At 47.7% G+C, this 22,489-nt stretch overlaps 1 protein-coding gene across 9 annotated transcripts in view; it reads right to left on the bottom strand.

Annotated features, from left to right (window-relative positions):
• Nucleotides 1–22,489, bottom strand: part of CAMK1D (calcium/calmodulin dependent protein kinase ID) — a 430,651-nt gene that overhangs the window by 239,939 nt on the left and 168,223 nt on the right. For 8 of the 9 annotated variants that reach the window (XM_021063979.1, XM_021063982.1, XM_021063978.1 and 5 more), the window contains 1 exon segment: nt 14,825–14,956. In XM_021063979.1, the coding sequence (XP_020919638.1) occupies nt 14,825–14,956 (132 nt within the window). 9 annotated transcript variants of the gene reach the window in all.

The following is a 22,489-nucleotide window of genomic DNA, read 5'->3' on the forward strand; positions in this document are numbered from 1 at the left end:
GGTAATAAGTGTAGCAGGTGGTCTCATGCAGTAAAGATACAATGAAAAAATTCTGAATGACATATTGATATGATGGGCGATCTCATTAAAAACTTAGAATTTCGGCAAGTAGGGGAATGCGGCTTGTTACTGCAAAAGGAGATCCAAGGTACTGATTAAATTCTTGAGGACAGAGAATACAGGAATCTGAAATCTCGACTCTGAAAAGTATCATTGCCATCTGTTCGTTTGACTCAGCCACAAGAGTATGAAAATATCCTGCCTGTTTCTCATTTAAGCAGTTTTCAGAAGAAGGTTATCATTCAGAAGTTTGTATTGTACTGCTTATCCCCATGGTCTTTAGAAAGAAAAAAGCCACTCACTCTAAATTAGTTTCAGGAGTTCCCTGGTGGCTCAGTAAGTTAAGGATTCAGTGTTGTCACTGCTGCGGCTCTGGTCACTGCTGTGACATGAGCTCGAAACCTGGCCTGAGAAATTTTGAATGCCACAGGTGCAGCCAAAAAAAAAAAAATTATTTTGTAAAGAGAAATGTCATCTTTTTGGAAAAGCTATGTTGACTGGATAATGATAATAATAGACTGAGTAATAACAACAAATAATAACGACTGTCCCCTAACCACCCACCTGAGCTAAAGCATCCAAGTCTGCTTAATGAAATTCTGTGTCCCTGAGTCACATGAGAATGTTTTGGAGAATAAAATGACTTGCCATATTCCTCCAGGAAATTATATCAATAAGCAACTTTTTTCCAGCTTTACTGAAATATAAGTGATCATGAGCAACTTGGATACTGTTGGTGGGTTCAATTTAGCTTACTGATCTAGTCCTATAATCTGCTACAAGGTTTTCAGAAAAAAGGCACTCCAAACAAAAGAAAATGGGAACACAGAGGGGGGAGGGGGGAGGGGGAGGGAAGGGGGGCGGGGGGGAGGCAGGCAGGCTGGCTTCTTCCTGCTGCACTTCTGAGAAGTACCACCTTCATTCATTGCCAAGAGGCTGGCACAAAGGACCAAGGTGCTCCAACACACCTGAAAGGGGAAGCACTCTCAGCTCTGAGCTCCTTTCTAGCAAATTCCAGAGAACTGGAGGCAGGTGGGGGCAGAACACGAGAGCAATGACAGCAGCCCTGCAGCCCCATGGAGGAGCAAGAGGCACAAAAAGCAGCACATCTAATTGAAACCACCAGGGCAACTTCTAGAACCAGATCCAGAATCCCACCCTGGAATCCGGCCAGGCTGTCTGCACAGAGTTCTTAGTCCCTGCCAAGCACACGGAGGGACTTTTAAAGATGAGAAGAGTTTTTCTCTTGCATTCTCCTGGGGGATGCTCTCCAAGAGAGCAGGCGTGGTTATGTGGGAAGGGTTCTCCACGAGGAGGCCAGAAACCATCGCTCTGGCTGCACATCTGTTTGACCAGCTCTGTGACCTCAGGCCACTCACTCAACCTCTCTGGACCTGTTTCTCCATCTGGAGGTCAAGAGAATTGGACCAGGATCTCTAAGCTCCTTTTCCAGTTCTAATGAAGGGTGATTCCAGGGGAAGCAAATAGTACGAGAGACGAAGAATACAGCCACGTTCATAGATTTGTCAGCTTCAGTAAAGCTGACGTATTCTTGACATTTCTGTGGCTATACTGGGTATTGTCACTGCAGCGCCTTCTCCGCCGGATGAGGGCCAGCCCCGCCCCTGCGGCTGGCACCATTTCCTCTGCCAGCTTCCCTGGGCTCCAAAGGAGGAGCCCATACTTGTGCGATGTCACTTCTGGGAAAGCCCGTCCTCTCTCTCCCCACGGCCTAGTAAGAGGTCCCCCATCCACATAATAATATAAATAGCAAATGTTTGGAGAGCTCACGCTGTGTGCCTGGCACTGTTCTGAGCGCTTTGCTGCATCACTTCTTTAATCCCTAAATCAACCCTGTGAGGTTAAGGACCAGTATCAGCCCTGTTTTACTGCTGATGGAGGTACAGCGTTGAAATAACTTGCCCAAGGTAAACCCAGTCAGATGCAAATGAAGGCAGGCCAGTTCTCAGGTCTTCACCTGTACTTTAGGCCGCCCCTTTGACGGCAAGATAAGGTAGACAGTTAGAGATTATTTTCTTTCACTATTAATGAGCACCCCCACGCAGCGGACTGCTGCCTGCATCGAGAATGTGTGGCCCTGTCTCAAACAACATGGAAACATCAGACGAATCAAATCATAATGGGAAGAGAACATAGGCAGAACATTCTCTGACATCAACCGTACAAATGCTTTCTTAGGTCAGTCTCCCAAGGCAACAGAAATAAAAACAAAAATAAACCAATGGGACCTAATCAAACCGACAAGCTTTTGCACAGCGAAGGAAATCATAAAAAAAAAAAAAAAGACAACTTACAGAATGGGAGAAAATGGTTTCAAATGATGCAACTGACAAGGGCTTAATCTCTAAAATATACAAACAACTTCTACAACTCCACAGCAAAAAAGCCAACAGCCCAATTGAAAAATGGGCAAAAGACCTGAATAGACATTTCTCCAAAGAAGATACACAGATGGTCAACAAGCACATGAAAAAATGCTCCACATCACTGATTATTAAAGAAATGCAAATCAAAACTACTATGAGGTACCACCTCACTTCTGTCCCAAAGGCCATCGTTAACAAGTTAACAGACAACAAATGCTAGCGAGGGTGTGGAGAAAAAGAAGCCCTCCCACACTGCCAGTGAGAATGTAAGTTGGTACAACCACTATGGAAAACAGTATGGAGGCACCTCAGAAAACTAAATATACAACCACCATATGACCCAGCAATCCCACTCCTGGGCATATATCTGGACAAAACTTGCCTTGAAAAAGACACATGCACCCCCATGTTCACTGCAGCACTATTCACAACAGCCAAGACATGGAAACCACCTAAATGTGCATCAACAGATGAATGGAATAAGAAGATGTGGTACAGGAGTCCCCATCATGGAGCAGCAGAAACGAATTCACCTAGGAACCACGAGGTTGCAGGTTCAATCCCCGGCCTTGTTCAGTGGGTCAAGGATCCAGTGCTGCCGTGAGCTGTGGTGTAGGTTGCAGATGCAGCTCAGAACTGGCGTGGCTGTGGCTCTGGCGTAGGCCGGCAGCAACAGCTCCGATTAGACCTCTAGCCTGGGAACCTCCATATGCCACGGGTGTGGCCCTAAAAAGACAAAGACGAAAAAAGAAAAAGAAAGAAAGAAAGAAGATGTGGTTTATATACACAATGGAATACTACTCAGCCATACGAAAAGAACAAAAGAATGCCATCTGCAGCAACATGAACGGAACCAGAGACTCTCCTACTAAGTGAAGTCCGTCAGAAAGAGAAAGACAAATACCATCTGATATCACTTCCATCTGGACTCTTAATATACAGCACAAATGAACCTTGCCACAGAAAAGAAACTCATGGACCTGGAGAACAGACTTGTGGTTGCCAAGGGGGAGGGGGAAGGACTGGGAGGCACGGGGCATCAGGGGTTAATAGAGGCAAACGGCTGCATTTGAAGTGGGCAAGCCATGAGATCCTGCTTAGAAGCACTGGGAACTATATCCGGTCGCTTGTGGTGGAGCCGGACGGAGAATAAGGGGCAGGCACAGGCTCTCTGCTGTCTCCCCAGCTCCGTCACCCACCCAAACTACACCCTCCGCCTCCGCTTCTCCTTCCACGACACAGGTACCCCCTGCCCTTCCCTCTCCCACCAACATATTCTGAGCTCTTCCAACCGTCTAAGTTGGAGAGTGGCGATGCCTCCTTAGGATACGAATCCCTACCAATGGAACAGCTTCACATTTAAGAAGCCTTTTCCTGTGCCGCATGCTCTTACTTAGGCACCTAGGCTGTGGATTTTTGACAGCCTTGAAGGTATAGTGACTAAATTAAACAAAAAGAATTGCTTGTCCTTTAGTGGAAAGATATAAAAAACTGAAATGAATGTGAAGTGTGTGTATATATGTCTACATACATGTGTATATACACACACGTATACATATGTGTATGTACATTTATGCACATACACACACAAATACGTGCACTTAGCACATCAGTTTTATAGCCTTCAACAAGAATGAAACCACACCCATTGCACCACTGTATTTCTTTACAAATATCCTTGTCTGTGTTTGGATTTCCCAGTGATACCCACCTCGTGTCTCAATCATACAGTCAATACTATTTTTAAAATACTTACAAAAGAAAAATGTAAGTGGCTGAAAAAAGGGTACGAAATGCCATTTGTCAAATTCAGTATGTATACACTATTTTAGAAGCGATTTCTTTCATTACATTTTTCCTAAAAACTTCAAACCCATCACCTAAGACTCTGACCTCAAATTTAAGCTGACTTTGAGGACGCAAGTCAGGGATAACAGCTTTAAATGGCAACTGGTTAAACCACCCAAGCAGTAACACTGAACTTCCAATGTGTAAAATGAAACCTACTCTCAAGTTACATAGAGTTTAACCTAGATAATGAGTCATGAATAAAACTGCATTGAAATCATTTATCGACGTATAAACAATGCCAAAATCATGCAGAAAACAGAACTGACAGAAACTTTGGTGTATATTTATTTCTTTTTATGTATTTGCCATCATCCTGGTTTATCCCAGGATTCCTTGTACTTAAAATCTTTCATGTTGTGTTACCTTCTGATATAGATTATTCAGTTTTTTGTTTTTTTTGTTTTTTTGTTTTTTTGTCTTTTGTCTTTCTAGGGCCGCACCCGTAGCATATGGAGGTTCCCAGGTCAGGGGTTGAATCAGAGCTGTAGCTGCCAGCCTACACCACAGCCACAGCAACACCAGGTCTGAGCCGCATCTGCGACCTACACCACAGCGCATAGCAACGCTGGATCCTTAACCCACTGAGGGAGGCCAGGGATTGAACCCGCAACCTCATGGTTCCTAATCAGATTCATTTCCACTGCGCCATGACGGGAACTCTGGATTTTTTTTAATATCAGACTACTAGATATGCAGATACACAAATTTAGATAGATACATATACACACGTATACACACATGTATACACACAGATACACATGTATATATACACATGCACACATTTCCGTTGGAATCATTTAAGTGAAATTTGCATAAATCATGAGCTAAGTAAGTCTAAGTAAAGAAGAGAGAAAACATTTGCCATGATCTGTTATTAGAGGAATTTAAACCACCATGTAATCCACACAAGGGCTGAACTCCCCCAGTGCATACCCAGAGTAGATGACAGGGCCAGAGCACACAGAAATAAGCATGCGAATAACCGATGCTGTCTGTCTCTAAAGGTGTCATTAAGCACAATGTTTCTTCAACTACTAAATAAGACAGAGTAATATATATATATATGTGTGTGTATATGTGTGTGTGTGTGTATATATATATATAATTTTTGCTTTTTAGGGCCACACCTGTGGCATTTGGAGGTTCCCAGGCTAGGAGTCGAATCAGAGCTGTAGCCACTGGCCTACGCCACAGCCACAGCAATGCCAGATCTGAGCCCTGTCTGCAACCTACACCACAGCTCAGAGCAACACTGGATCCTTAACCCATTGAGCAAGCCCAGGGATCGAACCCGCATCCTCGTGTATCCTAGTTGGGTTCCTTAACCACTGAGCCACGAGGGAACTCACAGAGTTAAATATTTAGTATAAAAGGTGGTAGGAACAGCCAGGTTGGCTTTCTTGCTCCAGAAGCATCATCTCCCCTTCAAATGTGCCTCATCTTCCGGAACATCCCACCATGGCTGGTGGACCTGTGGGCACTGCGTCACCAAAACCCACTGGAAGTCAGCAGAGGTTTCCTCCACGCCTTAATCACTGCTGAATCAGCCTCAAGCCCGGTGTTTCCAACGCCTCACTGTCACCTGTATCCCTCCACCTCACGCGCCTCACCACGCCTTGGGTTCAGGGCTGGGCTCAGGAAATCCACAGTCTTAGGAAGCAGATCTCAGGGGCAGAATCAGGAGGGACTTGGTGCTGAGGGATCTCAGCGGGAAGGGCCCATCCAGGCAGGGACAATCAAGGAGGGCCACCCGAAAGAGGGGGTATCGCACGCTGGGAGTTATCCACGGAGGCAACAAGGAGAGGGAAGGCGAGGCAGAGGCCGGAATCACGTGTCCAGGGATCATCTGTTCCTTTGGGGAAATAAAACTGAACAAGGCGGAGGGGGTGGGAAGGTGAGCGCTACACGAAGATGGCAAAGAGGGGCAGGGGGTACTGACAAAGGGGTCTGGATTCCATCAAGCAGGTGCCTTCGTAGAATTAAGATGGCGAGGCTCAACATCGGACATGCAGTTAAAATCTCATTTTCAGAGTTCCCACTGTAGCTTAAGAGGCGGACTAGTATCCATGGGGATAAGAATTCAATCCCTGGCCTCACTCAGTGGGTTAAGGATCCCGCGTTGCCACAAGCTGTGGTGTAGGTCACAAACGTGGCACGGATTTGGTGTGGCTGTGGCTGTGGCTAGGCTGGCAGCTGCAGCTCCAACTCCTAGCCTGGGAACCTCCATATGCCACAGATGCGGCCCAAAAAAGGAAAAATAAAATAAAATCTCATTTTCATAGAACTGCAACAAGGAATAAGAAGGGGAGTCTGTCTGATTACAGGGGCCACACTTAATGCAATACTCGGGAAGCCGAAACCACAGGCTGGGAGATGAGTTTCACGGTCACTGGGAAGATAAACCAACATGCCAGTCAAAGTAATTTGAATATCCCTGCTTTGTAGTCAGGGACGTCACCAATTCCATTTTCCTCCCATTCATCGCGTTCCGTAAGCAAGGCCCAGGAAATGGATGCTAGAACTCAAGAATGCACTGATTCTGCATCTCAAATCAAATAAAAAATGTTCCTGGATTATCTGCTTATCACCATGGGAAAGCTACTCAGAAGCATCAAACGTTTCCTCTTTTGGCCATAAAGGAGCGTTGGCCTGAGACCAATCTTATGTCTTATGCACACACACACACATGGTTAGGATGAAATAAACAATGACCAGCAAAGTGTCATCTGAACAAAGCTGAGTTTACAGTCCGAACCATGGGGCTGCAGGAAACGGAGAGGTGGGGACATAGCGGAGGAGAGGGGGAATTCGGTGGGATTCCGAGGTCAGGTCCGGGCATCCGCTCTTTGTGTGTGATCTGGTGCTTTCTCTAAGCCTGGCTTGAGCAGGTCTGAGATGGGCTGTGTCCACTTTCCAGCAGCCCAAGCGTCCAGCAGGACCAGGGTCCTTCAGCAGAGATGCTCACATGAGCGTGCTCCAAGCTTGTCGAGATCAAGACTTTAATCATACACACAGCTCAACAATAACCACCACCAAACAACTGAACCCTATCCTTCAACCCATGTGGCTGGAATTATGTGTATTTTTCCCCAAATTAAGGGAACTTTCAGGAAGGATTTTCCAGGGTAGCAAAGAGTCCGAGGGTCACTACAGACAGACCTGCCTTCCTCTCTGTTACCGCATGGCCTCCAGCCATCCCTTTCACACCTCCCACCTGTGTCCTTAATTCCTTTCCAGAAGAAAGGTCTCTGCATGTTGGAACATCATCTTTGAGGCAGAGCAGGTCTGTGGGTGCCTGAGAAACTCAAGTACCAGCTTTACCACCTTAGCCACGTTCAGTCATTGGAAAAGTGGTTTTGCTGGCCCTGAATCGATGAATTTCTATCGAAGCGTTAGGTTCCTCTCACATACACAATAAGCTGGCACTTGGCAGTGACATAAAGATGCAAATAGGCCAGGCTGCCATCAGAACAAAGTTGCTGGAGCAGAAGCAAGCCAGATTTAAGGGAGTTAATTTACAGAGAAGTCTTTCTCGGAAGGCTAATACTTAATTCAAAACCAACTGTCCTCTCCTTCCGGGGCTCAAGCTGCCTGCCTGCCTTCTGCTCATCTGCACAGAGAGAAACGTGTCTGGTCCAAGACAGCCAGGGAACCCAGCTACTGCAAGGAACGCCCAAGCGTCCGCAGCCTGGCTCTCGCCTGGGTCAGGGGCTGACCCCCTCTTCCTCCAGAAGACCCAGCCTGCGATCCATCCTGACCTTGGCCTTTAAGGGATCCTGGGCTTTGGCATCTGCTGCCTTGAGCAGCCCCAACCCCTGTCGGAGAGTGGGCTTATCACCGAGTCCTCTTGACTTGACCAATCCCAATGGCAGCCTCTCCAGGCCAGGGATGGCCATTGCCGCCCACTTCTGCTCTCAAAGAGCATGGCTCTCACTCTTGAACTCAGCCAGTGGCTGGCGTCCTGTACCTACCAATGGATGATGGGTTCGGGTCAATGCCCCTCTCTTAGAAAGAAACCCTGCCCTTCAAAAGACACTGCATTTGAGCATGTTCCTCTAAATGGACCCTCTCACCTCAAGGAAACATCTGGGTGTGTGTGTGTGTGTGTGTGTGTACACAGCTTTCCATACTCCTGGATGTAGGAGGAGCATCTTTACACCCCTGGGAGGTGAGACCATGAGACAAGGGCCCCAGAGAAGTTGTTCTTAACACTGAGTTGCCTGCATGTAAGAATCCCAGGGTGGAGAAGGGGCTTTTTAAAATTCCCTAGGGGCCACCATAACCTCCAACTCTAACTCAGTTGGTCTAGGATGGGGCCCTGGGCATGTTTGGAAAAGCGTCCCTGCGTGATTTTAATGTGCAACCAGCGTTAGGAACCACTGATTCAGAGAGAGTAGGGTGAAAGCCATCGGCTGAGACTCCCCAGTGTATCCAATCTGGAGAAGGTGCAATTGACAAGCAAGTCTTGGAGTTCCCCGGTGGCCTAGTGGGTTAAAGATCTGGCACGGTCACTGATGTGGCACAGGTTCAGTCCCTAGCCAGGGAAATCCACATGCCACAGGCTCAGTGAAAAAAAAAAAAAATTTAAATAAGAGATAAAAGCAATTCCTACCCAGGCTCCTTCCTCAATAAATATGATCTTTGCAGCCAACAAAGTGACCATTAGAACAGCATGTTGAATTCTGGTGCCATGTGACCTAAATACAGTAACTACTTAAGCAGGCTGGGCCTTGCTTACCCCAACAATGAAGAAAAAGGCTACTCTAAATGTATCGATTTTGCTTCTCCCATCGCCTACCTTCCAGTTTTATGCATCCCCTCCCTTCAGCCCTCATTTAAATACAGACTGTTCATATATTTTACTTTTCTACTTCTCCAAAAATGCTTTGAAATGAGGTGTGGGTAGTGCCTGCCCTCTAAGTAAATAAAACCGCAGTAACTATAAGCTCTATAATCCAGAGTTCCCGTCATGGCTCAGTGGTAACGAACCCAACTAGCATCCATGAGGATGAAGCTTCGATCCCTGACCTCACTCAGTGGGTTAAGGATCCGGCGTTGCCATGAGCCGTGGTGTAGGTCACAGATGTGGCTTGGATCCCACGTTGCCGTGGCTGTGGTGTAGGCTGGCAGCTGCAGCTCCAATTCAGCCCCTAGCCTGGTAACCTTCATATGCCACAAGTGCAGCCTTAAAAAGACAAAACAAAAAAAAAAAGCTCTATAACCCAACCCAATGTCACTGATGATGTGACAGACTGCATTAAACACTCCATTCATGGGCCCGGAGCTAAGCGTGCCTCCCAGGAAAGCTGGTGCTGCACCACCCAGCTCCTGCCCCTGCCGGTCCTCCAGCATCTCTCTCTGCTACCGAGCAGCTGCCCACCCTGAGGCCTGCCTCCTTTTACTCCCTCCGAGCTTGGTTTAATTTCCACTTAGCAAGCAGGGAATGCACTTTGGAACTATTTTCAGAGCGAGTAGAAAGATGTCCTTACGGATATATTAGCTACACGACTTTAATTCAATGAAATGCATCAATCTCGCACCAGGCAATGAATCTGGCGTGTGGCAGAGCAGTCTCCCAGATGGGCCTCCCTGGATGAAAGCTAGCGTGGAAATATACCAACGACCATGGTCTGCGGCAGAATTCAGAATACAGCAGGCCTCTTTGGCCCCCGTCTACAATGATTTAGTTACGGAAAATAAAAGAGATTTTTTTTTCTTCATTTTTGGCCGCCCTGGCAGCCTACGGACCTCCTGGGCCAGGGATCAGATCTGAACTGCAGTTGTGACCTAAGGCAGAGCTGCAGTAATGCTGGATCTTTAACCCACTGTGCCGGGCCTGGGATCAAACCTGCCTCCCAGCACTCCCAAGATGCTGCTGATCCTGCTGCACCACAGCAGGAACTCCCCAAAAGATTTCTGAATGTGTCTTTTCAGAAACCTTTACCGGCCGTCACAGCTTAGCTCCAGGCCTCCATCGTCACCTGGCCGATCCCAAGACCAGCCCGTCTACATCTGAACGCCTCCCTGCCCTCCTGGCCCTCGATTTCTTCTTTTGTTCCCTTTTTAGGGCCGCACCTGTGGCATATGGAAGTTCCCAGGCTAGGGGTCGAACTGGAGTCGCACCTATGATCTAGGCCACGGCCTGTGGCAAGGACGGATCCTCAACCCACTAAGCAAGGCCAGGGATCGAACCCACATCCTCACAGGCACTATGTCGGGTTCTTAACCTGCTGGGCCACAACAGGAACTCCTGTTCCTTTATTTCTGCTCTCAGTTAATGTGGGTCCTTTCCACCCAGTTATCCAATCAGAAACCCAGCAGTTATCCTAGTCTCTGCTCCCCCTCCATCCTCGGCCCACTCCTCCCAAATCCAAGTCCTGGAATTCCAATTTGCTTCTTCCATCCCAAGCCATAGCTCCTGTTTTAACGCACTGCTTCCCAGATGCCTCCCACGGCCTCCTAACTGCTCCCCCATAGCAAGTCTTGCCCCTTCCAATGTTTGCTTCGAAGTTCGGCAACAATAACCTGCAGAACACAAACCTGATCACACTGTTCCTCCTGCTGAAACACTTCAAGGCTCCCGCTGTCTACAGGACAGAGTGAGATGTACAGCCCCCCAGAGTCCAGCCTCTCCAAGCTCAGGTAGCCCATGCCTCACCTTGAATCCTGGTCCATTGAGCTACACGGAGTTCCCACCACACCAGCCCACCTCCTTACAGTCTGTGCTGCTCCTCCTGGTTGGAATATCCATCTGCTTTTCTGCCTTCAGAGGAAAATAGCCATTGTCTGGGCCCGCCTCCTCCAGGAAGCCTTCCCTCATGCCCCATCCCAAAGGAAGAACCAGTCAGCCCTGGTCAGACCTCTCACACAGCATCTTTAACATTATTGAACTTATTTAGCGCCTGAACAACAAGAATTTCATCTTGGCTTTTCAACCTCAGTGCCAAGCAGTGCCAACTGATACAGAGGAATCTAATACTGTTAGTGAAATGGATGAATGTCTCAGTGGCGGCTTTTTTTTTTCTTTTTGGCCACCCTTGTGACATGTGGAAGTTCCCGGGCCAAGGACTGAATCTGCACCACAGCAGTTAATCCGAGCCATTGCAGAGACAATGCCAGGTCCTTAACTCACTGCACCACAAGGGGACTCCTCAAGGGTAGCTTCTAATAATAGTTCCTAAACTATTTTCCTTTTTCTTTCTTTCTTTCTTTTTTTGGCCACCCCACAGCATATGGAGTTCCCTGGCCAGGGATCAGATCCAAGCTGCAGTCTCGACCCACCCCACAGCTGTGGCAATGCTGGATCCTTTAACCCACTGTGCCAGGCCAGCAATCGAACCTGCATACTGGCCCTGCAGAGACGCCGCCGAGCCTGCTGCACCACGTTAGAAATTCCCCAAACTCTTTTCTTTACAACCCATATACTTGCTTCCGGCTGCTTATGATGCGGAACTGCCCCTTACTCCACTCGTAAATCATCTGCAGAGGACCCAGAACAGAAACCAGTACAGGAGACACAGCACCTCTTGTTCCAAGAAATCATTTCACTACTTTCCATCCCTGAAGGAAGGGTCACACGTCAAGGCACCTGAGCGGCAGAGAGTGAGAACTAGTTCTAATCCCTGGCCCTCCCCTGCTTTCAAATGCTGTCTCCTTAGAAGTGCGTATCGTCCGCGTAAAGTCCAGGGTGGTGACACTACTTAAAACAGAAGGACCAAGGCATGAACCCGGACGGGCTCATGAAGGCTCCGTCTGCTCCCCCTGCCCATGTAGACGGAAAATAACACTCCGAGTAAAGACGGATCTCCCCAGGTTTGTGGCTTCTAAGCCCAGGAGGGAGACACATGAAAATAAAGGCACCATTCTTGATTCTGCAGCAGGCTGCTCCGATGCCCAGGAAGAACCTCCCGAAGGCTCTGAGCCCACCCAGCCCATGCCCTCTGTTCCGAGGGCTGAGTTTATACTGGAGAAGGAGCAATTTAAATAAATGTTTCATTAACGCAGTGTTTTCCTGCTTGATGCGAATGGACTTGGAGAGATTTGTTTTCCCAAATTCTTTCCCCTAGAATCATCTCATGCAGTTCTCCACAGGACAACCTGAAACGCTTTGGGTCCCTAAGAGACAACCTAGAAACCAAACAAATACTAAGAGAAAACCCTTGTACTAAAAGGCCATCAAGACCCATCTGTTCTGGAACACACACCACATATGCTGCAGGACGGGACGGTCCCAGCCTCAGCAGTGCGGGGTTTGTGCTGATGGCCGCAAGGCATCAGCCAGTGGGCACCTCTGGTCCCCGAGAGACAAAAGTGGGAGAAATGGCTTATTCAGGAAGAATGGGGAGAGTGTGACATTTTGTTCGAGGCTCTATAAAGCTTGTTTCCATTCTGCTCTGCTTATCTGCCCAGGGATGCATTCTGGGCGCTGATCCCAAACCCCCAAAATTGTAAGGACATTTCTAACAGGGCTTAAAAACTTCATGCCACAATGCTCAGGTACACTCCAATCATGCAAAAGCAGGCCCAGAGAGAGGTCTGTTCCCCTATACCTCGTAAGACACGGAGGCACGGTTTGCGGTGATGTGGGGAACAGCCTAAACACCTCACCAAGGGGACACCATCTTTTGGGTGGGTCCAGGCAGATCACAATGGTTACATGAGTGTCCCTATGCTGGAGGCATGATTCTGATTTGATTCTTTGACACCGCGATTTATAAGAAAGATGTACTTGGTCACCGAGACCAAAATCTCTCTCTTACATATCTGGTCTTGTCCATAGCTCCCAGCTCAGAGCTCCCACGACCCCTGGAATTTCCTAGGGTTGAGAGTGACAAACGTGTCTTTGACGTGTGAATGAGGTGACTTGACTTTTAGAAGCACCTAAGGATGGGGGCTGGAGGACTGGAGAACCGACCACGTGGTTAGAGGACTGGGAGTTTCAGTTCGATCCCAACCCCCACCCCCACCCCATTTCTGGGGAGGGGAGAGCAGCTAGAGGTTATCAGTCACCTATGGCCCATGACTTCATCAACCATGACTATGTGGTGACGCGGCCATAAAAACCCCAAAGGACAGCTTTCTGTCCCTTTTGGGAGGGCTTCCCCACTGGGGACCCAGAACGCTTCTGTGGACCCCTGGGCCGTCCCCACACTCCAGAAGAATAGATGCTCCTTTGCACAGGACCTCGCCGGAGAATCTCTCCATCTGGCTGTTACGTCTCATCGTTTAACAGCCTTTTGTAACACATCGGTCATCTAGTGAGCGAACAGGTTTCCCTGAGTTCTGGGAGGCATACGAGCAAATTAACTGAACCCCAGGAAGGGGTGGCTGGAACCTCTGATTGACAGCCAGTGAGTTGGAAGTACAGGTAACAACCTGAGCTGGAGGCAGGAGCCTGAGGTGGGTGGTGAGCTCGTGGGAATGAGCCCCTTACCCGCGGGATCGGATTCTATCTCTAGGTCCACAGTGTAGAACTGAATTCTCGGACACCCTGCTGACAACCAAGAATTGCTTGTTGCTTTGGGGAGACCCTGCCCCCCCTCCCCCCGCCAACGTGGGAACTGTCCCAGAGCCCTAATCAGGTTCTGCTACACGGGGAGCAAAATAAAACTCAGTGAAGACACGAAGCACTTAACCAGCGAGCTCCAGAACTTGCTGGGCGCCGGGTGTCCTGGGTGGCACAGAGCCAGAGACCCATCAAAGACTGTGAGAGGCACACTGGTGGGGTGGCCTCCCAGGCTGTGCCACATCTGAGCTGCAAGGAGATGGAGACGTGACTTCCAGCTCTCAGCCTTACCTCCTTCGTATACCATAAAGCAACCACAAAAAGAAAACAGGCATAGTACTGGTGGCAGTGGCGATGGCAGCAACCCTTTCCCTGAGCACGTACTGTGCAGCAGGTGCTGTCCAGGCATGCGCAAAGCACCACCTCACTTAGTCCTGAGAACACCTCATGGGCATTATTAACTATTACACGGAGGAGGCGCAGAGCTCAGGAACCGGCCCTCGGTCACCCAGCTGGAGAGAGTAGCAGGGTCTCAGGTCCAGACCGAGTCCACCTGACTGCCATGCTTTTTGGAAAGAACAATGACCTCAAAAGACTGTCATGAACTTTAGATGATGTATAATACGGAAAGTGCTCTGGATGCATGACGTGAATGGCAGTCAGGGTTGAAAGCCCAGCCCCCACTGAAAGCCAGCATCCTTAGTGGCCCTCTCCGACCTCTGGGCAGCTTCTCCCTCCCTCAGATCAGAGACAGGTACCACCCATGGCACCATCTATGGACACCATCCACAGGTACCATCCACAGGCACCATCGATGGGTACCATCCATGGCACCACCAGAGCACCAGCCGTAAGTACTTTCCACGAGCACCATCCACAGATACCACCCACAGGCACCATCCATGGGTGCCATTCACGGGTACCACCCATGGCACCATCTATGGACACCATCCACAGGCACCATCCACGGGTACCATCCGCCGAGTGGTACGGTAAGGAGACCAGCGCACCAGGCACTTACTTTCTCAGGACGGCTATCTCATTCTCTATGCTGCTTTCTTTGCCCTTCAGCGCCTTCTTGGGGATACACTTCACCGCAAACAGTTTTCCAGTTGCCTTCTCTTCCGCTAAGACCACTTCAGAAAACGCCCCGCTGTGAACAAAGAGGGAGAAAAAGCAGCTTAGATTCAAGAGATATGGGGTTTCCCAATGGCTCCTCTTATCACACTACCAACATCTGAGTGATAACAACAACAATTCCTGGCATTTGTGTGACTTTTTTTTCTTTTTTTCTTTTTTTGGCTGCACCCGTGGTATGCAGAATTTCCTGAGCCAGGAATCGAACCTGTGCCACAGCAGTAATGATGACGAATCCTTAACCAATAGGCCACTGGGGAACTCCTATATGACTTTTTCATCCTCCACACTCCCGACCAAACTTCTTTATACAAAGAGTAGGCACAGGCAAATGTGACCTCTTGCAAAGGGACACAGGAATGTCTACGTGGTGTGGCCACCTCCCAGTGCCACCTGCCACCCTGCAGGACAAGTGTGTGGCAATCACTTGGGAGCAACAGGAAAGCTGGAGAAAGGTTCCTACAGGAGAGACCATGTCCACCTGAAGCTGTCAACACCCCCACCCCAAGCAGATGACAAGGTAACACTAAAATCTCTAGATTTCCTCCCAGGCCATAACTTTTTCTTTTTTTTTTATTTAATAATGGCTGTACCAGCAGCATAAGAAAGTGCCCAGGCCAGGGCTCGAATCTGAGCCACAGCTGCAGCAACACTGGATCCTTTAACCCACAGCAATCAGAGCCGCTGCAGTCAGGTTCTTAACCCACTGTGCCACAGCAGGAACTCCCTCCCAGACCGTTTCATTCCCCCCGGAATGTCAGAGCATCACAAACCTGCAATTAATTCTCATGGATAGGTAGAGGTGTAATTAACATGTGCATCACTGTGACACACGGTACTGACCTGGGTGAAATTCACCGCCAGGGCCAAGCACGTCTTCAGTAAGCAGTTTGTGTTTCTTTTAAACCAAACCAAACAAAAACACACGTAATGCCCTGAGTGGGGGAGACCTGCCTGTCTGAAAATAGAAATGAAGTCTGTGAGGCCAGAGCACCCCAGTGAAAATGTGAGCAGGACGCGGGGGCCAGAGAGCCCCTTGGGCCCGCATCTGCCACCTCCTCTATCCCAGCCGGGCTCTCGGGCTGGGCACAGAGGCCCTACTGTGTCCAACAAAAACAGGCCCCACCATCACCCGCTGCTGACCTCTGTTCCCTGGGCTCTGTGCAGTGCCAGCCAGGGAAAACCACAGTCTCTGTCCCTAGACTCTGAGCGACTCTTATTTCCTCAGAGAGACTCTAAGCACGGCTCCTAAACGGTTACGATCAGAGACAAACCCTCCTGCATCTAAAGAAACCACTAGAAGGACCAACGTCATCCCAATCCCGGTGCCCCAGGGCCTCGGTTCCTCAGCCAACGTCAAAGTGATGCCTAAGTGAGGAGAAAAGGCTTTTCTCTCTCTCCTTTGCCATCTACAGGGGTGTGCACCTGTCCTGCATCTGGACCAAAGGATGACAAATACATACATGTATTTTTAGCATATATATTATACATTTTATATAATATATATATTTATATTAATATACTTATGTTTTATGTATTGATATATAATTATACATTAATATATGAAATTATATATTAATTTGTTATATATAAATGTATGTATTTATATTTCACATATAAAATTTTACATACTTATATTTATATAAATATATTTTTATATTTAATATATAAAAACTTACATACTAATATTTATATTTACATACTATTTCCTATAGTAATATATAATTATACTAATTATAATTATAGAATATATATGTATTATGGTATTATATAATTATATAATATATATTATATATAACTATATAAAATTATATATTAAAATATATAATAATATAGTTATATTTAATATAGAAATTGTATATACTAATTTATAATACATATAATATATATTAATATATTATATATTATCATATATCAATAAATTATAATATATAAATGCATTCCTATTTATAATTATTATATAATATCTAATATAGGTAATATATATTTATATTAATAAATGTGCTATATAATACATATTTGTATAATATATTTAAAATATAAATACATTTAAAACACATATATTTTAAAGTCCTTCCTAGTGAGAGGAAGTCAGTAGAATTAACTGTGAGTCTTCAGGACAAGTGTTCCTTCTAGAACATTAACTCTCACCAGAGAGGCCCGTCTATGTCAAAGCTTGTACCTGATGGCAGAAACCTGAGGGACAGAAGACAAGCATTTCTGGAAAGAACTGAATGGAATCTGTCAGAGCAAAGATCTTCCAACCGAATCCACAACCACTGGCCAAAGGGAGGGCCCCCCACATGCCTTGCAGAGACAGCAACCTTCCAGACTCAGCGAGAACAGCAGTAATGGAATAGAAATACATAAAAGCCCGGGATAGATCTATCACTGAGTGATATTCGGAATCAGACGTCCCCAGTGGCGTCTGGTCACTGCCAATGGTTTTGCCCAAAAAACCCAATTCATAGCCATTTCAGGGAATCCCCAGCCCAGGGCCGTCCCTGCCCCTCACATCTGTCTGATGTGGACCAAGGGAGGGGTCTTACATGGAAAGAACTGTGGAAGGCTTTGTACACCACCCCCGCCCCGCCCAACTGTCCTCCAGAAAGGGGAACAACATCCATGTCAGTAGCACATGAAAAAATGCTCACATCACTAATTATTGGAGCAATGCAAGCCAACACTACAATGAGGTACCACCTCACACTGGTCAGAACGGCCATCATTAGTAAGTCTCCAAACAATAAATGCTATAGAGGGTGTGGAGAAAAGGAAACCCTGCCACACTGTTGGTGGGAATGCAAACTGATACAACCACTATGGAAAATAGCATGGAGGTTTCTCAGAAAAACTAAATAGAGAACTACCATACGATCCAGCAATCCCACTCCTAGACATACATCTGGACAAAACTTTCATTCAAAAAGATACATGCGCCCCTATGTTCACTGCAGCACTATTCACAATAGCCAAGACATGGAAGCAATTAAATGTCCAAACAGATGAATGGATTAAGAAGATGTGGTACATATACACAATGGAATACTACTCAGCCATTAAAAAGAACAAAATAATGTCCTTTGCAGCAACATGGATGGAACTAGAGACTCTCATACTAAATGAAGTAAGTCAGAAAGAGAAAGACAAATACCATTGCTACCACTTATATGTGGAATCTAAAATATGGCACAGATGAACCTGTCTACAGAACAGCAGACTCCCAGACATAGAGAACAGACTTGTGGTTGCCAAGGGGGAGGGGAGAGGGTATGGGATGGTTGGGAGTTTGGGGTTAACAGATGCAAATGATTACATTTAGAATGGAGAAGCAATGAGGTCCTGCTGTATAGCACAAGGAACTATAGCCAATCTCTTGGGATAGAACATGATGGAAGATAGTATGAGAAAAAGAATATATAAGTATGTGTGTATGTGTGTGTGTGTGTATGATTGGGTCAATTTGCTGTACAGCAGAAATTGACACAACACTAGAAACCAACAGTACTCAAAAAAAATAAGTAAATAAAAGAAATTTTTAAAAAAGATCCACCCCTCCAAGGTCTCCACCGACAGCTACCTCGTAGAGTCACAAAGCCAAGGATATGTTCCCATCCAATGAGAATGAAAATCATCTTGCAATTCCCCTTCTGTGCATACACCCCAATGACTCAAAATCTGGGGCTTGAACAGTATTTATAGACCACGTTCAAAGGAGCATTATTCACAAGAGCCAGAAGGTAGAAACAGGCCAAATACCCATTGACAGATGAAAGGATAAATGAAAAGTGTTATAAACATATGATGATATAATTTTTTTTTTCCTTTTTGACCGCCCTGTGTCATGTGGAGATCCTGGGCCAGGGGTCAGATCCGAGCCACAACTGCAACCTACACCCCAGCTGTGACAACACTGGATCCTTTAACCCACTGTGCTGGGCAGGGATGGAACCTCCATCCAGGCGCTGCAGAGACACCATCAATCCCATCATGCCACAGTAGGAATTCCCGTATGAGGCGATATTATTCAGCCACAAAAAAACGAAAGGAATTCTGACACAGGCAACAACATGGATGAACCTTGAAGACATTATGCTCAGGGAACTAGACCAGACTCAAGAGGACAAATACCGTCTGATTCCACTTACAGGAAGTAATCCAGAATAGTTACATTCATCAAGACAGTAGAAGGATGGGGCCAAGGGCTGGGACCAGAGGGAATGGGGCGTTACGGGGACAGAGTTTCCATCTGGGAAGGTGACACTATTGTTTGGGAGACCAAAACAGTGATGGTTACACAATAGTGTGAATATACTGAACGCCCCTGAATTGCAGGCTTAAATACAGTATGGAGGTTCCCCAAACAAATAAAAACAGAACTACCGTAAGATCCAGCAATCCCACTCCTGGGCATCTCTGTGGAGCAGCGCTAGTCACAATAGCCAAGACCCAGAAGCAACCCAAACATAGGGTATCACTTACATGTAGAATCCAGAAAAAAAGGATACAAATGAACTTATTTGGGGAACAGAAACAGACTCACAGACTTTGCAAAACTTATGGTTACCCAAGAGGACAGGTGCAGGGGGAGGGACAGCCTGGGGGTTTGGGATTGGCATACGCACACTGAGGTCTATGGAATGACGGGCCAGTAGGGACCTGCTGTACAGCACAGGGAACTCGACCCAATATCTGGGATGCTTGATGTCATAGAAAAGACGATGTGGGAACACAGCCCGAAAGAGAATGGATGTGTGTATGTGCAAAACTGAGTCAACTCTGTCGCACAACAGAAATTATCACCACATTGTAAATAACTATACTTCAACAAAACTTTTTTAAAAATGGTTAAACTGCCAATTTTGATATATATGTTTTACCACAATAAAAAATACAAATACATAAATAATTAAAAGTCTGCCTAGATCTACTCAAGGGGCCTGCCTGGAGACAAACTCATCGGAGAAGCTGGATAAGCCTTCTCACTCATTACTCCCTAAAGGAGAAAGAAGTTATTCGAATAACCAGAGGTGCCACCTGACATTTACAAGACGCTCTGGCCCATATCAACGAATCCAATTCGTAGAGCAACCCAAGAAACATGCAGGAAGCTACCATCACCTCTATTTTGCAGAAGAAGATACCGATGCTCAGGTGGTCAGGGTCAGAAAAGAAAAGGTAGTTTCCTGACCCTTCCCAGTTCCTTTTCAAGACGCTATGCCGGGCTGGTGCATGCTGCTAGCTGGAAGCCTGCCCCTCGAAGCGACACAAGGGAGCGTCAGACGCTGCCTCTGGGTAAGCTGTCAGCCAAACTGGATATTCATATCCACCTTGCTTCCGCACTGAGCCAAACAATGTACATTTCCCCGGCTTTCAGCTCCCCAAAGACAGAGCAGAGCTCTCTGGTCTTCCGAGGGGCTCTAAGATGAGCATGAATTGCTAATGCGCAGAAATCCCTGGAAGACACTTTCCCTGTTCCAGGGAAGCTACTTCAAAACATCAGAAGCAGAAACTCATGAATGGAGCGTCGGGGCACTTGCACTGGAATCACAGAAGGAAGTGGTGTGAGTCTGTGCATGAGAGGTGGGGGAGGGGGAGAGGGGCCAGGGAGAGAGAAGACGACGGGAAGGGGCTCGTCGTAGGGAAGAAGACAGCAAGAAAAACAATATGAGAGCCAGAAAGCCTCCAGACAACCCAAGGAAATACATTCCTAAGAAGGCAAGCCAGGACAGAGAGTTACCACATTTTAAAAACACAAGGAGTCAAAGCAGGCTGCACTGGGTGAGCTGCCCAATACAAGCGCGTGCATTTAAAACTGAAGGGCAGAGCCTTCCAGCCAGACCGAATCACACCTGCACCTTGAAAGGGCCGCCTGTGCTCTGGCCTCTCCCGCCTGGTACTCCCATCCCTGGCTCTGGCTTCTCCCCTTGTTGCCACTTGGCTGGAACCAGGAGGGCTGGGTGCCAGGGGGGCAGGGCAGTGGGGATCCCCCAAATGCTCATTTGAGTGCTGCCTTCTTGCTGCTCATCCTACTGGTCTCTTGAGTGCCTTCTGGTGGCCTTGGCCTCCTTCCTGAAACTCCCGACTTCTTGGTTCGACCACAGGTCTCTCCTTCACCTCCACATCCAGCTTCTCGCCATCACCACCTGCTCCTTTTGCCCCAGCAAGTGTCAGTGATCCCCGAGGTTTCACTCCCAGCCCTTCCCCACCCTTCCCCGCCCCCCGCCCCCGCCACCTCAAATCTGGTACTTCTAGTTTCCACACCACCAGCTTCTCACCGCCCCCGAAATTTTATCTAAATTGTAACCTCTCTCATCTCATCTTCTGTGCAAATCTCATCTTTCTGGCTGCCTCCCGGTGCCCTCCACCAAACCCACCCCCTCCAAAACCAGGCTCCCAGAGCATCATAGCCCAAGTCAAAAACAGTATCTTCATCCCCAAACTTCTCTCTCCTGTATTCTCCCTCCCTCTCTCTCTTCTCTCCCCCCGCCCCCACCCCATCCCCGCCCCCACAGACTCAGGAACCCAGCCTTGAACTCAACCTCATTCCTCTCTCTCTCGTTTCCATCACCACGTTCGTTCAGGTCTTCCACTAAAAAGACTCTCATCGGCCCCTCTGTGTATCCATCCCTACACCACTGCCCTGGTTCGAGTTCCAGGTATTTCACTCAGGACGGCCCCCAGGACTCTCTCCTGGCCCCTCTGCCCCCAGAAAGCCCACCTCCCACCTAGTATCTCCTACCTGCTACTGGAATGACTTTGCCAAAAGCAAGGATCTGATTTGTGGCTTCCCCCATCCCGATAAAATTCTGAGGTACACAGCATAAAGTTTAAACTCCTTTGCAAGTTACCATGGCGTTTAAAGCTCCCTCCAACTGACCCCAAGTGCGCAGGCTCACCTTCCATGAGCGCCATCGTCCCCAACACGAATGCACCCCACCACGCACCTATCACCTCCACCCCACCACAAAGGTCCCCTGGCATTTCGCAGATGCGCCCATGCCCCTTCCCACCCCAGCCTGGGTTCAAGTCCGCCCACCTCCCCACCTCCTCAAATGCCATCCTCCCTTTTCCTTTCTATCTGGCAAAACTCCACTTACATTTTAAAGGACCCAGCTTATCTCTTTCCCCATCTTTGAAGGCCTTCTCAACTGTCTTCCACCCAGACAGAAGGAGGCCCCATCCTGAGGCTCACACGCTTGGCTGGTACCTTCACCGCCCTACTGACACTCGCCATCGCGGTCCTTCGTGTGCTTGCCGCATGCAGGCAGAGGTCCTTCCTGAGTCATTCTTCCCTGTGCCTCGGTTCCCAACGGTACTTGGCACCCACGGATGCCCAAGGCAGCCGTGGTGATTGTCATTATCTGAGGCTCTGCCTGGGTGTCCCCCGCACCGCAGAGCCACAAAATAAATGATACATCCAGTGACCTTCCCCTCAGTGTAGAGAAAAATAGACTGTCCCTTCCCGCCTGAGTAATATAGTCCTCTAGCCTTCTATGCAAGCCTATGCAGAGAGAAATCCAAAGTTTCCCGGAAGCATAAAAGTTCA

This window comes from Sus scrofa, chromosome 10, assembly GCF_000003025.6.
Source record: "Sus scrofa isolate TJ Tabasco breed Duroc chromosome 10, Sscrofa11.1, whole genome shotgun sequence".
NCBI lineage: Eukaryota > Metazoa > Chordata > Mammalia > Artiodactyla > Suidae > Sus > Sus scrofa.